Here is a 21,034-nt window from a genome sequence, read left to right as displayed (position 1 = left end):
ACGTAACAGGATCATTCACCCAAAGAATGAACAATGTCAGTCATTCATTTGTTGTTCAAAATTGCTTTGTAGTCTTTAGTTACTTTGGAAGATATGATACAGCTTCTGTAACTTTGGTCGGAGTACATTCTACGTTAAATTGAATGATGGGTTTGATGAACTTGGCGTAGCCGGTTTTGGTATTACTCCTCGTCATGGTCAAAGACAACAATAGATAATTTTAAGTGTCGCTCATTTCCAAATAAGTTTGATGGGAATTTTTCGGACGATAACTAGAATATAACTTAACCATATTTTCGTTTCGATAAATATGAACGGTAACTCAAAAGAATTCGTAGATCAAATAACATTGGACAGAAATTGAGTTCTATACACTTCTGTGTTTAATGTCATGCTTGCAGAATTTTCCTTTCAACGTTTTTCATTTCATGTATTTTGTGTTAACGACTGTGAGAATTCAGTACTCGTGAGTAACCGAAAAGTTTATATAAATACAATAAAACTTACCTAAACACTCTTTAATGGAAGAACACTTTTTTTTTTTTTTTTTTTGGCCCGTTGGTGGAGGATCGGGAAAACGAAAGGCGATACTTGCGGAAAGAAGGAAGTTGGAACGTGCCTTGGGTATCGATGGCACTGTACTTTCTTTATTGTGTTCTAGTCTCTCTATCTCCCTTTTTCTTTCTCTTTCTCTTTCTATATCCAAGTTCAATTTATTCAGACGAATGGTAAGCAGCTCTTCTAGGAGAAGGACACTCCAAACCCAAACCATTGTTCTCTAGTTTGGGTAGTGGCATAGCCTCTGTACCATGGCCCTCAACTGTCTTGAGTTAAAGTTCTCATGCTTGAGGGTACACTCGGGCACACTATTCTATCTAATTTCCCATCTTGTTTTGTTAAAGTTTATATAGTTTATATAGGAGATATTTATTTTAATGTTACTCTTCTTAAAAAATAATTTTCTTTTTTCCTTTCCTCACCGGGCTATTTTCCCTGTTGGAGCCCCTGGGCTTATAGCATCCTGCTTTTCCAGCTAGGGTGTAGCTTAGCTAGTAATAATAATAATAATAATAATAATAGTAATAATAATCTTCCAGTAGTAAGGTATCACCATCACCCTCTAAACGGAAATACTTCTAGAGTGGTATTATTGACTTTCTATTTTCTATGTGTAATATTTTTACCATGTAAATTGATACATCTTGAATACACTCGGGTAAACTTTTCTGTTTTATTTCTATTCCTCTTGTTATTTTTCAAGTTTTTTATAGTTTATATATGAAAGATCTATTTTAATGTTGTTACTGTTCTTAAAACATTTTATATTGTTATTACTTCTCATGTAGGGTCATAGCCCTCTTTACCATGGTCTTCCACTGTCTTGGGTTAGAGTTCTTTTGCTTGAGGATACATTCGGGCACATTATTCTATCTGTTAACTTCTTCCCTTTCCTCTCTGGGCTATTTTTCCCTGTTGGGTCCCTGGGCTTATAGCATCCTGCTTTTCCAGCTAGGGTTGTAGCTTAGCTAATAATAATAATAATAATAATAATAATAATAATAATAATAATAATAATAATAATAATATTACCTTCTCAACGGAAATACTGCTAAAAACCAGTTGGAAATCTGCCATCAGAACATCCTTTTATTTGCAAACTCTTTGCTTAATGTCCGGAAAATCGTCACTCGCATTGCATAAAGTTTGTCATTAGCCAAAATTTCCCAAGGGCTTTCCTCAAGGAGGGGGAAAGAGCGGTGGTGTAATGCACGTAGAAAGTCCCCGATAAACTTAGTTTTTTTTCTTTAATATTTCAATAAGATAAAAAGATAAAAGATTTTTTTTTTCTTTTTTTTTTTGCGTGTGTGTGTTTCGATGTCGAAAATATTTATATCATCTTCAAAATAGAAATGTTGACCTAATATTATTTTTATGGAAAATTTCTTCGTTTTAATTAAATGTATGAGATTCTTATACGTCTACAGAATCTGACGGAATCTTTGCCGGCTGGTCTTAATTGACAAACAGTATTCTAAGAGAAGAAACTTAATAAGAATCGCTAGGTTCTTGAGGAATAACTCATCTAGTTGAGAAACAATCTGAAGTATTTAAATTAAAGCTGTGATACCCGGTATAACTAGTTCTTTCTCTCTCTCTCTCTCTCTCTCTCTCTCTCTCTCTCTCTCTCTCTCTAAGTTTACATACTAAATACATCGGTAAACCTTTATATTTGCGATGTAAAATTTCCATGGGAAGAAATACCAAAATATAAACGGCCATAATTAAATATGGCATCACAACGGATGAAATGCTTCTATAAGATAAATTCAAGAAATTTATTCCTTATTGTTTACTATCTAGCATCGGCTCCTAAGCCTTGAATAAATATCATATGAGGGAATGATATGTGAACTGGAGGCCTCTGTTTATTCTCATACCACTTACTTATATATATATGTATATGTCCATAAAGTAAGAAAGTGAAACCTTGTAAGTTTTATGGTGAACTGTATACTTATTTCAACTTATTTGTATATTTCATACATACTTTTGAAGATCGTCATTAATTTAGCCTCACTACTTTTATTTGCATTCAGCATTTGTTTTTGTTTTTTTTTCTGCGTGTGTTTTCACTTTTACATATAAGTCTCTCATCATCCTTTAAGAATTTAATTATAAATAGAATTTTTATCAATGCAAATATTTTTGTTTCAATTCTTTATAATGCATTATCTTTTTTAATTCATGAAAATAACCACAAAGTATAAAAATGTCCTTATTATTTTTTTTTACTGAACAGTCTTAACAAACTGGTAATTATACATGGCATCTATAATACTTTGATACATGGATTCTTTTGATTGTTCAAATCTTATTTGCAGAAGTGTTCTGGGAAACTTAACAACTAACCGGAATACACATGATTTTCATTGCTTTCCGTCATGTATTACGCAATATCCTCCAAGTGATACATGCTTATCTATACCGACTTGAAACCTCACCACTAAAACCTTTTGGTCAATTGAAGTAACGCTTAAACATTTGGAAAGGTTATGATATTTTCGAATGTAAACGAAATATAAATCGTGACTAAAACTGCCCCCTTTGAAATGAATTCGCAATTGATGCAGTTTTGATAGACTGTTTTTGTACCAAATAAAATCATACTTAGTTTTCTAACACACACTATATATATATATATATATACACACGCAATATGACACCTGTGTGTATTTATATATATATATATATATATATATGTATATATATATATATAAATATATATATATATATATATATATTTATATATATACACGCAATATGACACCTTCTGTGTGTATTTATATATATATATATATATATATATTATATATATAATATCTATATATATATATATATATATATACATACATACATACATACATACATACATACATACATACATACATACATACATGCACTCTATGACCCCCTCCCGTTTTCAAGAAAGCGAGTCGATGATATTGCCCCTATTTATCCTACGAACATTTTTAGCTGATATTACCATCCCTCTATCCCGGCAGGGAAGATCAACTACCTTACGCTGACAGAGACGGATAAGATATGGATGCCAGATCTCTTCTTCAAGAACGAGAAGACGGGACACTTCCACGATATCATCTTACCCAACACCTACATCCGCATCTTCCCGAATGGAGACGTTCTTTATAGTATAAGGTGAGCCTTTTCCCCGTTTTACTTATATTAGTTGACGTTCTTTATAGTATAAGGTGAGCCTTTTCCCCGTTTTACTTAATGTTAGTTGTTGTTTATACTGATGAATTGCATAGAGGTGATAAGTTGGAGTTTTTAGTTGTTAATTCCGCCAACGAAGTTGGAAGGTTATGTTTTACCCCCTGTTTGTGTGTTTGTTAGTGTGTATGTTTGTTTGCGAACAGCTTCCTTGGCACAATTTTAATCGTAGAGTAATGAAACTTGCAGGGATTAACTGTTGTGTAAAAGATGGGAATGATTAAATTTTGGAAGGTCAAGGTCACGGTCAAGCAAAATGTCCAATTCACGTAAACAGCAATAAGTTTGGACATCGTTGTCTTAGAGACTTCAAACTTGGTTCATATTTGAGTGTATGAAAATCAACGCCAATTAATACATGTTAAGGTCAAGGTCGAGGAAAATTAGCTGCCGCGGCGGAGGTCTGCGGTCTACTGAGTGTCCCTCTAGTTAATGTTACGTTAAGTCTATCTTGTACTTTTTAAGGAGACATTCTTAAATTCTTATTTTTCCTAAGTTTTACCCTAAAAAGCATAATTCAAACTTTACTTTTTATTAATTGGGCGTTCCTAAATAATTCCAACTTCATTTTATTAGTTTTAACAATTCCAGCTTCATTTTGTTTATTTTCAAACTTTTCAGCTTCATTTTATTTAGTTTTAAAAATTCCAGCTCCATTTTAATTATTTTTTAGAATTCCAGCTTCCTTTTATTTATTTTCAACAATTTCAGCTTCATTTGATTAGTTTTAACAATTCCATCTTCATTTTGTTTGATTTTAACAATTCCAGCTTCATTTTGTTTGATTTGAACAATTCCAGCTTCATTTTGTTTGATTTGAACAATTCCAGCTTCATTTTGTTTGATTTGAACAATTCCAGCTTCATTTTGTTTGATTTGAACAATTCCAGCTTCATTTTGTTTGATTTGAACAATTCCAGCTTCATTTTGTTTGATTTGAACAATTCCAGCTTCATTTTGTTTGATTTGAACAATTCCAGCTTCATTTTGTTTGATTTGAACAAGTCCAGCTTCATTTTGTTTGATTTGAACAATTCCAGCTTCATTTTGTTTGATTTGAACAATTCCAGCTTTATTTTGTTTGATTTGAACAATTCCAGCTTCATTTTATTCAGTTTCAACCATTCCAGCTTCATTTTCTTTAGTTTTAACAATTCCAGCTTCATTTTCTTCAATTTTAACAATTTTAGCTTCATTGTATTTAGTTTCAACAATCAGCTTCATTTTCTTTAATTTTAACAATTCCAACTTCATTTTATTTAGTTTTAACAATTCTAGGTATGTTTTATTTTAGTTTTAACAATTCCAGCTTCATTTTCTTTAATTTCAACTATTCAAGCTTCATTTTTATTCATTTTTAACTATTTTAACTTCATTTTATTTAGTTTTAACAATTCCAGCTTCATTTTCTTTTTTTTTCTTTTTTTTTACAATTCCAGATTCATTTTATTTAGTTTCAACAATTCCAAGTTCTTTTTATTTAGGATTTGTAAGTAGAATATACATTTATCCTAAAGCAATTTTTATTTTCGATTAGCACTACAAAATTACCCTCCCCCTTAAAAAAAAAAAAAAAAAAAAAAAAACATTTCATCTTTTTTCCAAGTGACCCTTTCTTTATCATAGCACTCACAGTGTCACCACCCGGGGGACTGTAATCTCGTGTGGTATTCGTATCCCATATCGCTTTATATTGACTGTGGCCTCCATAACCCGCAGAGAGTAATAGAGAGAAGGGTGGGATAAAGGCAGGAAAAGTTCATGACTGTGATCAAGAATTTGTGGAGAGGCAGCTGGTGGGAGGAATTTGTAATCCGAGAGAGAGAGAGAGAGAGAGAGAGAGAGAGAGAGAGAGAGATAGTAGTGTTTAAGACGAAACTATGTAGGGTGGGAAATTTTATGATATATATTTTTTGAAATTTTTTATGTTCCTTTTCAGAATATCGTTGACTTTGTCCTGCCCTATGAACTTGAAGCTGTATCCGCTGGACACTCAGGTGTGTCAACTTCTGATGGCTTCCTGTAAGTGCCCTTAGGATGTTGTTGATTAATGTTAGTTGATGAGAAATTTAGAGATGTTTACAATTCTCTTTATAAGAAAGTCTGTAATTATGTTTTGTTAGAGTTGCTGATTATGGAGCCATTTCTCCATATTTACTTTTGATGATAATAAACCCCATCACAAAAGTTTATATAGAATATAAGCCTCTGCGTAAATAGAAATTAAATATGGAAGTATATGATGATATATATATATATATATATATATATATATATCACAAACATTCGTAGTTTTGATCAACCACAATTGCATTCAATATCGAATTCTACCTTGTTGAATATATATCCACTGGGATTCATTTATGATAATAACTTCTGGCTGGGTAGAGATTCGAACACCTGTCTCTCAGCCGAAACCATGTCTGCGAAGACTCTACCCACTGAGCTATCAAGAGACAGCTCAGTTGGTAGAGTCCTCGCAGCCATGGTTCTGGCTGAGACGCAGGGGTTCGAATCTCTACCCAGCTAGAAGCTATTATCATAAATGAATTCCAGTAGATAAATATTCTCAATGTAGAATTCGATATTAAATGCTATTATGGTTGACATTTACATGGAAGTATATGTATAGGCTACATATATAATGCGATGAACATTTTAAAAAGGCATATCATATTTTCATGCAATTTTCCCATTATCGTTTGTTGGTAATGAGATAACAGGAAACCTCCATTATGAAAAAACTGAAGCAGATCACTCATAAAAACATGTTTTATTCTTCAAAATGTTTCTTGTTTTGCAAAATGTTATACTCTGCAAACATTTTCTGTTAGCGATTGCATACAAATAAAGTATTCACTTTTTTTCTCATTCATTTTAGCCAATTTTAGATTATATTTTCTTTTTACCATACCATTCTGCAATTAATATTGTTTAGGAGTTCTTTAATATATGCGAAAGAAAATTCTTTTGTACAATCTCATAAATCATCTCTGATGTACCAATTAATATAAAGAATTCTTATTATACAGGTTTTTCTCTATTTTATTGCTCAGTATATAGAAGACTTAAAGTTTAGAGTTTGTATTTAACATAGATGAAAAATAACCTCTGGAACGAAATCTGACATATTAAATTTTAGAGCTTATATTTAACATAGATAAGAAAAAACACTGGAAGGAAATCTGACAGATTAAAGTTTAGAGCTTGTGTTTAACATAAATAAAAAAAACACTGGAAGGAAATCTGACAGATTAAAGTGTAGAGCTTGTGTTTAACATAAATAAAAAAAACACTGGAAGGAAATCTGACAGATTAAAGTTTAGAGCTTGTATTTAATATAGATAAAAAACCACTGAAAGGAAATCTGACAGATTAAAGTTTAAAGCTTGTATTTTGAATAGATAAAAAAAACTGGAAGGAAATCTGACAGACTAAAGTTTAGAGCTTGTATTTAATATAGATAAAAAAAACACTAGAGGGAAATCTAACAGAAACACAATAAAAACTTGGATTTTCCGCACTTTATTTTTCAAGTAGAATTTTGGAGTATAGTGAATTTGCTTTTCTTTGACCTTTGCAGATGGATGGACCACGGAGGATCTTCTGTTTCTGTGGGAGAAAAATGAACCGATTCAGGTCACCAAAAACCTTCACTTGCCACGTTTCACCCTCGAGAAGTTTATACCAAAGTACTGCAATAGCAAGACTAATACGGGTAAGTGCCATTTACTACGCCATCATCATCATCATCATTATCATCTCCTACGCCTATTGACGCAAAGGGCCTCAGAGGATTCATTGTCTAGATTCATCAAAGGATAGCCAGTTTCTTGTGATGCACACTGCCTATTTAAGGCAAGTGACCCCTGCCGGTCCATACTGATTTCAGTAAGGTCATATGCCATCATGCTTGGTCAAACACGTGCATTTTATTATCAGCAAGAAGTTTTGAAACGTGACAAATTCAAAGACTATCGGTTAAAAGTTTTGAAATTAGATTTATTAAAATTGTAGAGATGAATATAAAGTCAGTCAATAATTTCTTGGTCTTCAAAAAGGAGCAATTCCTTTTGTATCCAATCCTAAGAGACTACAGTTTTCGACGAAGTCTTTTTTATTCTAGATAGTTGTCAACCAGTTCCTATTCTTTCTAACAAGCTAGACGAAAATATCACCTATTAGATATCTGAATAAACAAGAGGGGTGAACATGACAGGATTTAATCAAGTATAACGGGGAAGTTTATTAATGGGTTTTACAGCCTCTTTGAATTTCACTTAATGAAAGTATTCCTTTATAAAGCCAAACTCAGCATGAATAACTTTTTTCCCTCAGATGCCAAAACACTTTTCATTCCCTTTCATTTTGTTTTGTTTTGAACGTTCATTGTCTCCTGGTAATTGATTTTCGTCAAAGATAACTTGGTGTTATGCAAAACTTTATAAATGATTAAAGCAGATGTTATCAAGATAGGCTTTGTAAAGCTTTAAAACTGGATATTACCAACAGTTGAGATATATTTTGTTTTCCTTTTTTACGACGCTTAAGTTTGATGATATTACTTATCACCATTTCTTCATACAATACCCATGGAAAACGTTAGAGTATCCAGCATGCCTGACTCTTTATTAACAATTTTTATAGGAATTTATGTCCCCTTTGCGTCTCATGTTCTCCATTTAGAGGGTGAGAAAACAAGGTTGAATTACCTTTAATTTAAAGAAAAAACAAATATATATATATATATATATATATATATATATATATATATATATATATATATATATATATATATATATATATGTATATATATAATATATGTGTGTGTATGTATGTATGTATGTATGTATGTATGCACTGTATGCATGAATGCGTCCTAATAATTTTGCCTTTCTTTTGTGCCCTAAATTGCATTCCTTTTAATCCCCCATTCCTCGCTTAAATTAATTGAAATAAAAACAGTTTCTCATCCATCTTGGATCTCTAAACTCAGCCTCACATGTGACCCAGTGACCCAATCATTTCAGGCGAGTACAGCTGCCTCCAGGTAAACCTCATCTTCAAGAGGGAATTCTCGTATTACCTCATCCAGTACTACATTCCCTGCTGCATGTTGGTCATCGTCTCCTGGGTGTCCTTCTGGCTGGACCAGCATGCGGTGCCTGCCCGGGTCGCTCTTGGGGTCACCACGCTGCTCACCATGTCCACCCAGAATGCCGGCATCAATCAGAGTTTACCTCCTGTTTCCTACACAAAGGTCAGCAGTGTTCTTTTGGGCTTAGGCTCGCTTCACACGAGCGGATTTTTCCCGTGCGGAAATATTTCCGCGCGTTAAGAGGCATGTCTTCCCACGAGCGGATTTTTCCTGTGCGGAAATATTTACGCGCGTTAAAGAGGCATGTCTTTACACGAGCGGATTTTTCCCGTGCGGAAATATTTCCGCGCATTAAGAGGCATGTCTTCCCACGAGCGGATTTTTTCCGTGCGGAAATATTTACGCGCGTTAAAGAGGCATGTGTTTACACGAGCGGATTTTTCCCGTGCGGAAATATTTCCGCGCGTTAAGAGGCATGTCTTCCCACGAGCGGATTTTTTCCATGTGGAAATATTTCCGCGCGTTAAGAGGCATTTCTTCGCACGAAAGGATTTTCCCCTGAGCGGTTTTGTAGTTTCTGTAAGCCGCTACACTGAAACCGTTAGCAGCGCATGCAGTGTTCAGCATGTGAAGGGCCATATTGATCATTGAGTTCTAATCCGCGCGGCATCAATCCGCTTGTGTGAAGCAAGCCTTAATGTATCTTGAGAAGGAATCATACTCCAATTTTCATTTTTCTTTGGGAATTGTTTCTCTATATTTGTAGTTTTGTTTTATGTCAAAGTTTATATTCATGCTTCTAAATAAAATGTGGATAATTGTATCTATTAATTTTTAAATTGTTTTAACACGTTTCTTTATGGTCTCAATTTATGCCAGATTTCTAAATTAGTTAGAGAATTATTTTTTGTGTAGTTTCTGGCAACTTTATAGAATAGGTTTTGAGTTTCAGGTTTGAATTGAACTTGGTTGTAGACTTAATGTGTTAGTGTATTGGTAAGTTCAGTAAGTCAGTAAGTAATTTAGTTATCGTGATCATTTTATAATCTAGATATTATTGGTACTTATTTAGTCAAGGGTATTGTACAGTAATTGCGCGCGCAAGCGCGCACACACACACACACATATATATATATATATATATATATATATATATATATATACATATATATATATATATATATATATATATATATATATATATATATATATATATATATATATATATGTATATATGTGTGTGATTTTAAGTATGTTGTTGAACGAGGACAAAAAAAAATAGTATTTAAAAGCTAATTCTTCCTTTTAGTGTCTTTTTAATCAAAACTTCTCATTAAACTGGCCTGAACTATATATATACATTTCGCGAAATGGTTAATGATTGGCCCAGCAGTTTTTACAATGATTCAACGTTGACTCTCTCTCTCTCTCTCTCTCTCTCTCTCTCTCTCTCTCTCTCTCTCTCTCTCTCTCTCTCTCTCTCTTGATTAAACTCGCCTGTTGAGAGATTAAGCGAATCCATTAGTATTGAACTTTCATTTTACTCTTATTCGGATAAAGATACGTCGTTTTATGCATAATGTTACATTTTACCGAGAGTTTTTTTTTTTTTTTTTTTTTTTTTTTTTTTTTTTTTTTTTTTTTTTTTTTTTTTTTGCAGAGATCAAAGAGCGTTTGGGCACCGAATATTAATGTCAAAAAGTTTCGCCCTTTCATTAGAGCTATTTAAAATTTTATGTATTATTAGAGTAGGAGAAATTAGAGGCATTATCGTGTCAGATTATCAAAGCGGGGCCGGAAAAAGGTCTGATTAAAGTGGGATATTTTGATGGAATGAGTTAACAAATTTTGTAATCTCCATAGGTAAGTTTCTGTTTCGGTATGATAGTAGGATTTTTATCGGGAATAGATATTTCATTTGAGTTAGAACACAATTTTTTCTTATGATGAAGTTTTACTTTAATTTTTATTTAGCTCACGTATTTGGGCTAAATAATGCATTCGTAAGTCTTGACCTATTTTGGATACCCTCACAAAAAAAAAGAAAAAAAAACAAAAAAAAAACACTACACGTAGTCTACTGTAAATGTTTTGCTGTAATGATAAAAAAAATCATTGGAACCCATTTTTCTTATGTATTTTTACTTATATTTTTATTTATCTTACGTATCTTGCCTAAATACTGGATTATTATCCCATCTTGCCTACCCTCAAGGAAGAAAATCAGTACATTTACCATAAATGTTTTGCTCTACTAATAAAAAACCCTATCACTCTTCATCACGCAGGCCATAGACGTCTGGACGGGCGTATGTCTGACCTTCGTCTTCGGAGCCCTGCTGGAATTCGCCCTGGTCAACTACGCCTCCAGATCAGACATGCACCGCGACCAGTACAAGAGAAACCACAGACTCTGGGAGGAGGAGGCGGCGCACGCAGCCTGCGAGGCCACGGCCAGTCGAATCAACCGAAGACATTGGGACGAGGACAACCCTTCAGCCTGCGAGGCGGCCTCCATGATCGCCTGCCCTCCTGACCGAGGCGAGGGCGGCTACGGCCACAGCAGAGATTACCATCATGACAACTTGCATTCCCCGGATAACGACGGGCGGATTCCGGACTATCATGGCATCGTGAGAGAGAGGGTAGGTGGATTCTGTAGATGCAATAAAACGCCTGTGAACAGGATTCTTCTTATAAATGAATGATGTATAATGAGAATTTTTTATAATGGGAAGTTGAGATCTGTGTTTTCTTCTTTGAAATTAAAAATGTATAATGAAATTTTTCATATTGAGAAGTTGAGATTTGTGTTTTCTTCTTTGAAATTAATAATGTATAATAAGAATTTTTTATATTGAGAAGTTGAGATTTGTGTTTTCTTCTTTGAAATTAAAAATGTATAATGAGAATTGATTATATTGAGAAGCTGAGATATATGATTTCTTTTCTGAATCAATAATGTATAATGAGAATTTGTTTACATTGAGAAGTTGATATCTGAGATTTCTTGCTACGTTATATATCTGTAATTTAAGAAATTCATGTTGATTATTGTGGCAGTTATAATGAACTATAAATAAGGTGATTTTAATGTTGCAGATGGAAAATGGAGTTCCTGCATTTGCCATGGTGAGTGTTGTTTTGATATTCATGTGTTTGAGAATATTACTGGAAATATAAGACTTCTGAAACATTGTTAAATTATTGTGAATATTTAATTGTTTCAATTGACAGCTTATCTAAAGCACATACTTTTTCTCCTCTTTAAGCTTCATTGCCTCTTTTTCAGGCAATGCACACTGAATTTTAGGATAATAATAATAATAATAATAATAATAATAATAATAATAATAATAATAATAATAATAATAATAATAATAATAATAATAATAATAATAATAAAGTGAAATGAGGGTACCGTGTATGCAGCTTTCTAAATAGCACTTTTCATATGATAACTTCTATAATTGCATTTTGTTTGTCAGTATCTCTGTTTTTGTCATACTTTTTTATTAATACATTTATTACATATCGATGTTTTGTTCTTGCATTGTATTTTGATAAACACCAATAATGTTAATGACAAGACGACTTTATAGTACTGCTAAATCAATTCTGTAAATTCCAGTTTTGATCATTATTAAAAGTGTGGGGAGCTTCGGATTGGGGGCGGGGTGGCGTTGGACGGTGGGAATTGAAACCATCGAAGAGAAATAAATTCAGATTTCACTATATTTTTTTTATCTATTTCTCTTAGTAATTATAATAATTAAACTGTTTCTAGATGTTAGTCATCTGAATATCATCTCCTCCTACGCCTATTGACGTCAAGGGCCTTGGTTAGATTTCCCCAGTCGTCTCTGTCTTGAGCAAATTAATACTTCTCCATTCATCCTCTCCTACTTTACGCTTCATAGTCCTCAGCCATGTAGGCCTGGGTCTTCCAACTTTTTTAGTGCGTAATGGAGCCCAATTAAATGTTTGATAAATTAATCTCTCTTGGGGAGTGCGAAGAGCTTGCCCAAACCATCTCCATCTATCCCTCACCATGATCTCATCCACATATAGCACTCGAGTAATCTTTCTTATAGTATCATTTCTAATCCTCAACTGCCATTTCACGGTACACTGAAAAGTAATTGAAAACAATCCTTTCAAAATATTTTGTTGAGTTAAACAGTGTATTTTCGTGCTCGTTTTATTGGGGTCCTTGCAGATGCATGGGCAATGCTTTGGAACAACCATAACCTTATCTTAATTTTATTACGTTTTAATTTCAATGCTCTATATATTATTAAGGTTAAAAAGTTCTAAGTTCGATGAAGAATATGATTGATATTAAATTGATTTATGATTATATAAATGAATATATTTATTCAGATTTTTTTCAAAGCTTTAGTGATAACTGGCGCCCGCCTGCTTTATGTGTCACTGTGTGTGTATGGATTGTGTAATTAATGTGAAGATTCAAGCATTAAATCATGATCCCCATGTGCTTGAAAAAAGATTCATTTCTATAAAGATTTAAAATGATAGTCTCTGGTGAGGAGTTGATTTACATTTCGTATATCAGTAGAATCCCTCGTTCTTAATAACAAATTTTAATGTTACAACAATATTTCAGTTGACTTCATAGTTTTGTTTTAGTGTTTTCAACACAAATCCCCCCCCCCCCCCCCCATAAAATTCATTGTTACATTTGCATCTAAGTAATCCCTAGACATTACAGAGTCAAGTCAGAAGAGCACCGTATTTCTTACCCACCAAGCAATTCGTTCATTTTGATTTGAAATCCCCGTACTATCAGGATTGTCATATAAATGTTTTTATGTTGAACAGGCTGACATAAATCTTATAGTTTATATATGAAATATCTTTTTTAATGTTGTTATTGTTTTTAAAATATTTTAATTGTTCATTACTTCTTATATTGTTTATTTATTTCCTTATTTCCGTTCCTTACTTGGCTATTTTTCCCTGAGACCTTGGGCTTATAGCATCTTACTTTTCCAACGGGGATTGTAGCTTAGCTAGCAATAAAAATAATAATAATATAAAGATCCATAACAAAATCCGTTACTCCCAACAGCGTCCTCTGGTGCCACCGTTCAGAGAAGGAGGACCACACGGCCTGAGATCCTGTGAGGTCCATCTACAAGGCCCCTCCGTCAGCTGCTGGCGCTCTTGGTTGGCCAAGTTCCCCACCAGAAGTAAGCGCATCGACGTCATCGCTAGAATCACGTTCCCCCTAATCTTCGCCCTCTTCAACGTCGCCTACTGGAGCGCCTACTTATTCAGGGAAGAGGATAAGCATCGCTGAAGACTTGGAAACCCACTTTTTTTATGTTTACATTATTTTTATAAGGTGGCAGAGATGATGACTGCTAAAACGATGTGTCCTATTCCGTTTTTTGCTTGCTCGGAAAGGAAACGGAGAGTGCTTACCTTTACCCTCGTGACGTATTCGGTGTTGCCATTACAAGAGGGCTTTTTGAAGGAAAGACAGTGTTTTCTCAGACTTCCAGTTATACTCAGAGTGGGTATAAAATCAAGCCCGTATACTTTTGATATGAGATTACTAAATCACCGGCTTATTTTTGCACGTGACGTCATCCGCTAAACGATGTCTACAAGGCTTGTTAGAGGATAAGAATTGTGCTGAAAAGGTTATTAGTCGTTTTTTAGAAGTAAGGATGTAAAGTGTATGTATGACGTGTTTTTATCTATAGTAAGGGTATCATACGAGCTTCTCTGTTATTCATTCTTCTATTTTTTTTTTCAGGCAGTAATGTATAACTGTTACTTCACAAACAAACAATTTACTGTTCTGTACTGATTTTTCAAAGGCTCTTTTATTCTGGAAAACAACCCTTGGCCATTAACTTATGAACATATATAAAAAAAAATTATGAACAGTATAGAGATGCTAATGGATTTCAGTTTTTCAACTTTAGTTTGTGTGTGCTCTCGTTGTTATGCTTAATTGCGTGCAGGTATCATTTTTGTTATATGAAGAAACTTTAATAAGTAAAAGCAAAGTTTAAATCTTAATTGGTCTGTAGATACTGTAAGTTGCACATGAATTGCACATGTTTCATGTGATCCAACGAAAGAATTGATAGAGAATGGACATTTTTTCTTTGCTACAATGGAATAAATTAGGAGAAGCAAAAGGGGTTAGCATAGTTACCCAAATGCAATGCCTCTTTTAAATGTTCCTTCATGAATAGGATGCATATATCAATTGATAAGGTACACAATTAATCTGGCGTCCCAATTTTGTTTCACCAACATCAAGAAATAGTCGTGATAATAATAATAAATGTGGTAATTGCAAAAGGTCATTGCTCCATTTCCAGACTCAGCACATCAACAGACTCTATTAATTGTTCCCTGGAGCAAAAGGAATATTTGAAAAAACTTAGAAATTAATCTTTAAAAATCTATTGAAATCCTAGCTTTAACTTTTATAGATTCTCTTTAACAGCCATTCAAACCAAACCACGAACATAATCATCTTCGCAATAGTTAACAAACCTCAAAACACTTTTTAGGTGAATTATTAAATGATTATGAGTATGTATACGTAATTATAATCTCTTTCCATAACGTATATTTTTTCGTAAAACCTTTTAAGAACTCAAATTTGCATAAGGAAGTACTAGAGATTCATATATGGAAGTACAAATGGAATGGCTGCTCCAGGTGCTCGTTTGTTAGATGAGATAGAAGATTGAAAATCTGTAAACGCACTCCACACTGTTCATAACCATCTCACCGCCTTTAGCGATGTCATCCACATTCTGATATCTCACAAAAAAAAAATATAGTTGTGAGTATCGTTTACACCGAAATTAGGCCAAATTGCCAATCCGTTCTTCCAACCAGCAATTTAGAAATCATGCTGAGAAGTCTTATCTATTTTTCTTGAGCCGCAAATAAAGTTTCTTTAGTTTTCTCTGGACCAGTAATTTTAGGTAAAGTGAAATTCCTCTGGACAGTTACAGGTTTTTGTATACTGGTTACATGTTTCTGTTTAGCGAAGTGTTTCGACAAATTCCTCTTCCTTTCTCCTGTGAACTCATGATCCTTACAGACGACAGCTTTGTACTTGGAAGTATCTTTATAAATGATTCCCCTATCAACATGTAAATACAATACCCAGGGTAACTCCATTTTGTAATGTTAAGTGTAATACAGCCTTGTTAAAAGTTGTCTGAGCACTGCATGTTTTAGTCAGTAAGAGAAATCATGTCCCCATGACATTTAAAGCAGACAATCAAAGGTCATGCTGATGACCTCAAGGATTGACCCCTCGCTCGAAGTAAAATTAGGTCTTGTATAATGAGCAATCGGGTATTTTGTCGAAATTATGATTTGCATGTCTAGGATGGTCACATATATATCTCAGCCTCTTGTTGAGTGTGAGGTACAATATACTTTATATTTTGTTTGAAAATCAAAGATTATATACATATAATGTCCGTTTTTCATAACAGAGGATATATAAATCTCAGTGTCTGTATTCTAAAGATAGACTGCAGTATAATTTAGGAATTATTGTGTCATGATTCACATTGAGGGAATATTTTTTTACATTTTTATTACAAATTTCGAAGCCAAATATCAGGAAAGTCTAGATAGTTACTACTGATTATGTAGGGCCTAGTTCACCATATTTCATAGTCCTCTTGAATGAATTTTACCTTTTCATCAAAATAATTGAATTTTCAGCTCACCCCAGGGTAGAAAAAACAAATTTTAGTAAAATTGGTGATGAAACGAATCAAGCCATAATGGTCGCTTGAAATTGGAGTGGACCCGTTCGAGTTATTGTTGTGTAATGAACCTGCTTTGGTCAGTGTGGTACAAAAGTTAAGTTAATCCTGAGACGATTCATTTTGGTATTTAGGTTGCAAATTTATCTAAGACATACATTCTTATATAAACACTTTATGCATGAATAATTAAAGACATACGTAACGCATCGACGTGAGGGTAAAGATAAACCCCATTCGTGTGTTTGTACAGTAGCATTTTCAGCAAAATGTCAATAAAGAGAAAAGCTGAGCAAATGCAGATTGAGAGAAGTGGAAGAGATATTTTAGTTTATCAATGGGTGGAGTAGAATACGGAAGTGATACTTCAAGTAAATCCTTAAAATATTTTTCCTCCCTAATAGTTTTCATATTCGGAAATCGGGACAGAAATATGTGTTAAAGTAATAATAAAGAAATTGCCATGGTTATGAAATGATCTTTCGATGTAAAGTAGAGTGTTCATGCATGTGTGGTATCTTCGTACGAAAACCAATGGAAAAGAAAACCTAGAATTTCTTAGCTAGGTATAAAGGGATGAAGATTGGCTCAGAAATCCAAGCAACTAAAATTAGGCATACTGAAAATGTAAGCTATACCGTTTAGTAAATACAATTTAATGAGATCATTTTATTTTAGATTAAAGGTTAGTATACTAGGAAGCCTTCAGCGGGTAGAGTTTAACTTATGTAATATAGGGCATAATTACCTTCAAAAAATCTCATCACTAAACTCATTGAGGGTTTTCCTTTGTGAAAAACTAAATAAAATCAATCCCCCTTTCAATAAACATCCAATTTGCCGTATGAGAATCGGGTTGTCTTTCCTATTTGAAAAATGAGAATTGTCAGAAATACATACTTTTTAATTCGATTCAATTTGACTTAGTATGACTATCGGCTATACAGGAGCAAGCAAACCTTTGCTTGTTGTTATTATCATTATTATTATTATTATTATTATTATTATTATTACTTGCTAGACTACAACCCTAGTTGAAAAAGCAGAATGCTATAAGCCCAGGGGCCCCAATAGGGAAAATAGACCAGTGAGGAAAGGAAACAATGGAAAATAAACTATTTTAAGAAGTGTAACAACATTAAAATAAATATTTCCTATATAAACTATAAAAACTTTAACAAAACAAGAGGAAGAGAAATCAGATAGAATAGAGTGCTTGAGTGTACCCTCAAGCAAGAATTTAAGAATTTACAGCAGAAATCGTTGTTTTAAACATAACTAATCCAAGATAGTAATATCTTACAACAATTTCTCAGCTTCTATACTTCTAAAGGAAAAAAAGTTACTGATAGCGATACACTTTTTAAATCAGTGTACGTTCGACTAAACTTCTCTTAGGAATACTATAGTCCATTTCTTTTATCGAGGCATATTTGCACCGACTTGCAGGGGTGCCCTTTTAGCTGGGAAAAGTTTCCTGATCGCTGATTGGTTGGACAAGATAATTCTAACCAATCAGCGATCAGGACACTTTTCCGAGCTAAAAGGGCACCCCTGCGAGTCTGTGCAAATATGCCTCGATAAAAGAAATGGACTATAGGTGTATCTCTTAGCAGGAATATTTATTTTCGATTTTATAACGTGTCTGTCTGTACACAAATATACGATTTTGTAAAAACATTCATAAAATCTTCATTGGAATTGGGTGATTTGCTCACTCCCTTTAACAATATATTAAACGATTTTGCCAATTATATCAACAACTTTACCAACGTATTTCCAGTGTTCTTACATAAGGTGTATGTCATGTGTATACAAGTGCACATATTTTTTAATTGTCCTTTTTTTCCAAATGCCAGTAAATTTTTTTTTTTTTTTTTTTTTTTTTTGTGATGGAAATTCTCCTGTCATTTTCACATCACTTTGCTAAAATATACCGCTGAAATAAGAGCTTCCTATACACAAAACATCTATTGAATTAATTTTTAGTGTGTTCTGCATTCGAGTTTTGTTCTAGTTTCACTTACCAAATCATTGGCGAAATCTAGCGAAATATAACCAGAAATGAAATTCTAAAGCTAGGAAAGTACTACTAAAATTCATATTCTGAAATAATTCATATATATATTATATATATATATATATATATATATATATATATATATATATATATATATATATATATATATATATATATATATATATATATATATATATATATATATATATATATATAAGAAAGAAACTAACATATGAAAATAAGGTATAATACATTGTCAAAAGTGAGATATTTCTTTTTTTTTTTTGCCATCAGGCCTTTTAAAATCTTATTCCTCGGAACGATTTAAAACTTTCATTTTTTTTTATTATTATTTATTGCTTTTAATTCATTGTTTATACGCCAAATGCATTTTTTATATTTACTTCATTTAATATTTTATCTTGTCATAATTGTCTTATTTCTTATCCCGGGCTAAATATTTGTTTTCTTTAGAAACAAGATCGTTCTGTATTCTGTGCTCCATATTCCAAAAAAAAAAAAAAAACACAATATTATCACAATTTTACATCCATAATTATATCATTTTAAGCAATTCATACAAGCTATTCATATGTAGGCCTACGGGGTTTACCAGCTAAATCCAGTTCTCAGATGACCATACTATAGGCAATTCTTTTTAGTGAGGCAGATTTGCACCGACTCGCAGGGGTGCCCTTTTAGCTCGGATAAGTTTCCTGATCACTGATTGGTTGGACAAGATAATTCTAACCAATCGGCAAGCAGGAAACTTTTCCGAACTAAAAGGGCACCGCTACGACTCGGTGCAAATACGCCTCATTAAAAAAAATTGAGTATAGTATCCAACTTCGTTACGAAGGTTATGTTTTCATAGGCCTATGGTTTTACGTCTGTCTGTGTGTTTGTGATTCGCATAAGTCGAAAACTATTTGCCCGAATCTCATGAAATTTGGTGGGATGATTGCCCATAATCCAAGGACAATTTGATTAGATTTTGAGAGGGATTGTGTCAAAAGCCAAGATCACAAAAGGTCAAACACGTCTTTGTTTTCATATCGTGGCCATTTTGTTCTGATTTGCATAAAACTAGTGCCAAGCTGTGCTTAATTTAATTGCCGAACATGATATAGGTGGAGGTATGCGCTCTACCGAGTGGCCGTTCTAGTTTATTTATGTTTGTTACCCGTTGTTTGTATGTTTTTTTGTGTGTGATTCGCATAACTCAAAAACTATTTGACATAATCTTAGAAATTTGGTTGGATGATAAGCCATGATCCAAGGATAATTTGATCAGATTTTGAGGGTGATTGTCTCAAAGACCAAGGTCAAGTAAAGGTAAAAAAACGTCTTTTTTCTATATCGTGTGGTGGTCAATTTTCATCCGATTTGCATGAAATATTCGTGAAAGTGTGCAGAATTAATTTGCCTATCTTGTGATATACAACATGATGTGGGCGAAGGTATGTGCTCTACCGAGTACCGAGTCTAGTTTAAATGAAAGCCCTATTGTAAGACTGAATAACCCCATCTGATACAGACAAGACCTAGGTCTTTGATACAGGGCAAGTAAGAACTTGCTTATAGGACGACAAATCGTAAAGAAATGAAGGGAGAGTCATGGGTTGTATAGACGTAACCTGAGAAAATAGAATGGACATATGAAATTAGAATTAAGAGATCAGCATATAAGAATAGATATGTTGTAAAAACCTAGCAAAAAGCTGGCGGAGTTGTAGTACAAAAGGCAGGCCATAAAGCTGGAAGAATGTAAAAAATACCACAATAGGTAGCCAATCAAGTTATCCCAACGTATTACAAAGGAGAGAGAGAAAGATTAAAGTAAAACTTGAGGCTTTCGTATAAGACCTTTTTGTATCTTTTGTTACGAGAAAAGTTTAATTACAATTTATTATAACCCAAGAAACTTTCCATCTATTTTAGTTGATAGGGAGGCCGAAAAATACGCCCGCAGTTTGGAACAAGGAAGTTTACCGAACAAGAATTGAATGGTACATAATATACCGAACAAGAAATAAGTGCTACAAAATATCGATGTATAAGTATATATAACTATATTGAATGCACCAGGAAATAAAGCAGCTTTATCCACACCATGTGAGATGACTTCAACTAGTTACTCAAGAGATGCAATATATAAACCACAAATCTGAAGCATACTTTCACGATAACCGAAATCGCCTTTCCGATGTGATCACCGTACCCTGGTGTTAAAACAAAGACAGTTTCAAGAATTCTTTCCTTTCTTGGCCAACTTGAAATTAAGGATGGAAGAATTGTATAACTCGGCAACCAAAAGAAGAAGAGGGAAGCTTGTTAGTTGAA

At 33.3% G+C, this 21,034-nt stretch overlaps 1 protein-coding gene across 5 annotated transcripts in view; it reads left to right on the top strand.

The window, feature by feature from the left end:
* LOC137617241 (glutamate-gated chloride channel-like) overlaps positions 1 to 18,513 on the top strand; it is a 959,538-nt gene extending 941,025 nt beyond the window's left edge. For all 5 annotated transcript variants that reach the window (XM_068347202.1, XM_068347206.1, XM_068347204.1 and 2 more), the window contains 7 exons: positions 3,564 to 3,717; positions 5,732 to 5,814; positions 7,376 to 7,510; positions 8,823 to 9,052; positions 11,179 to 11,535; positions 11,993 to 12,022; positions 13,983 to 18,513. In XM_068347202.1, the coding sequence (XP_068203303.1) occupies positions 3,564 to 3,717; positions 5,732 to 5,814; positions 7,376 to 7,510; positions 8,823 to 9,052; positions 11,179 to 11,535; positions 11,993 to 12,022; positions 13,983 to 14,213 (1,220 nt within the window). In that variant the 3' untranslated portion in view covers positions 14,214 to 18,513. The remainder of the gene's footprint in view (positions 1 to 3,563; positions 3,718 to 5,731; positions 5,815 to 7,375; positions 7,511 to 8,822; positions 9,053 to 11,178; positions 11,536 to 11,992; positions 12,023 to 13,982) is intronic.
* Positions 18,514 to 21,034: the final 2,521 nt, after the last annotated feature.

The sequence above is a fragment of the Palaemon carinicauda genome, chromosome 23, assembly GCF_036898095.1.
Source record: "Palaemon carinicauda isolate YSFRI2023 chromosome 23, ASM3689809v2, whole genome shotgun sequence".
In the NCBI taxonomy this organism is placed as follows: domain Eukaryota; kingdom Metazoa; phylum Arthropoda; class Malacostraca; order Decapoda; family Palaemonidae; genus Palaemon; species Palaemon carinicauda.
The sequence above is the reverse complement of the archived record's forward strand: the minus strand, read 5'-3'. Positions and strand labels throughout refer to the sequence as shown.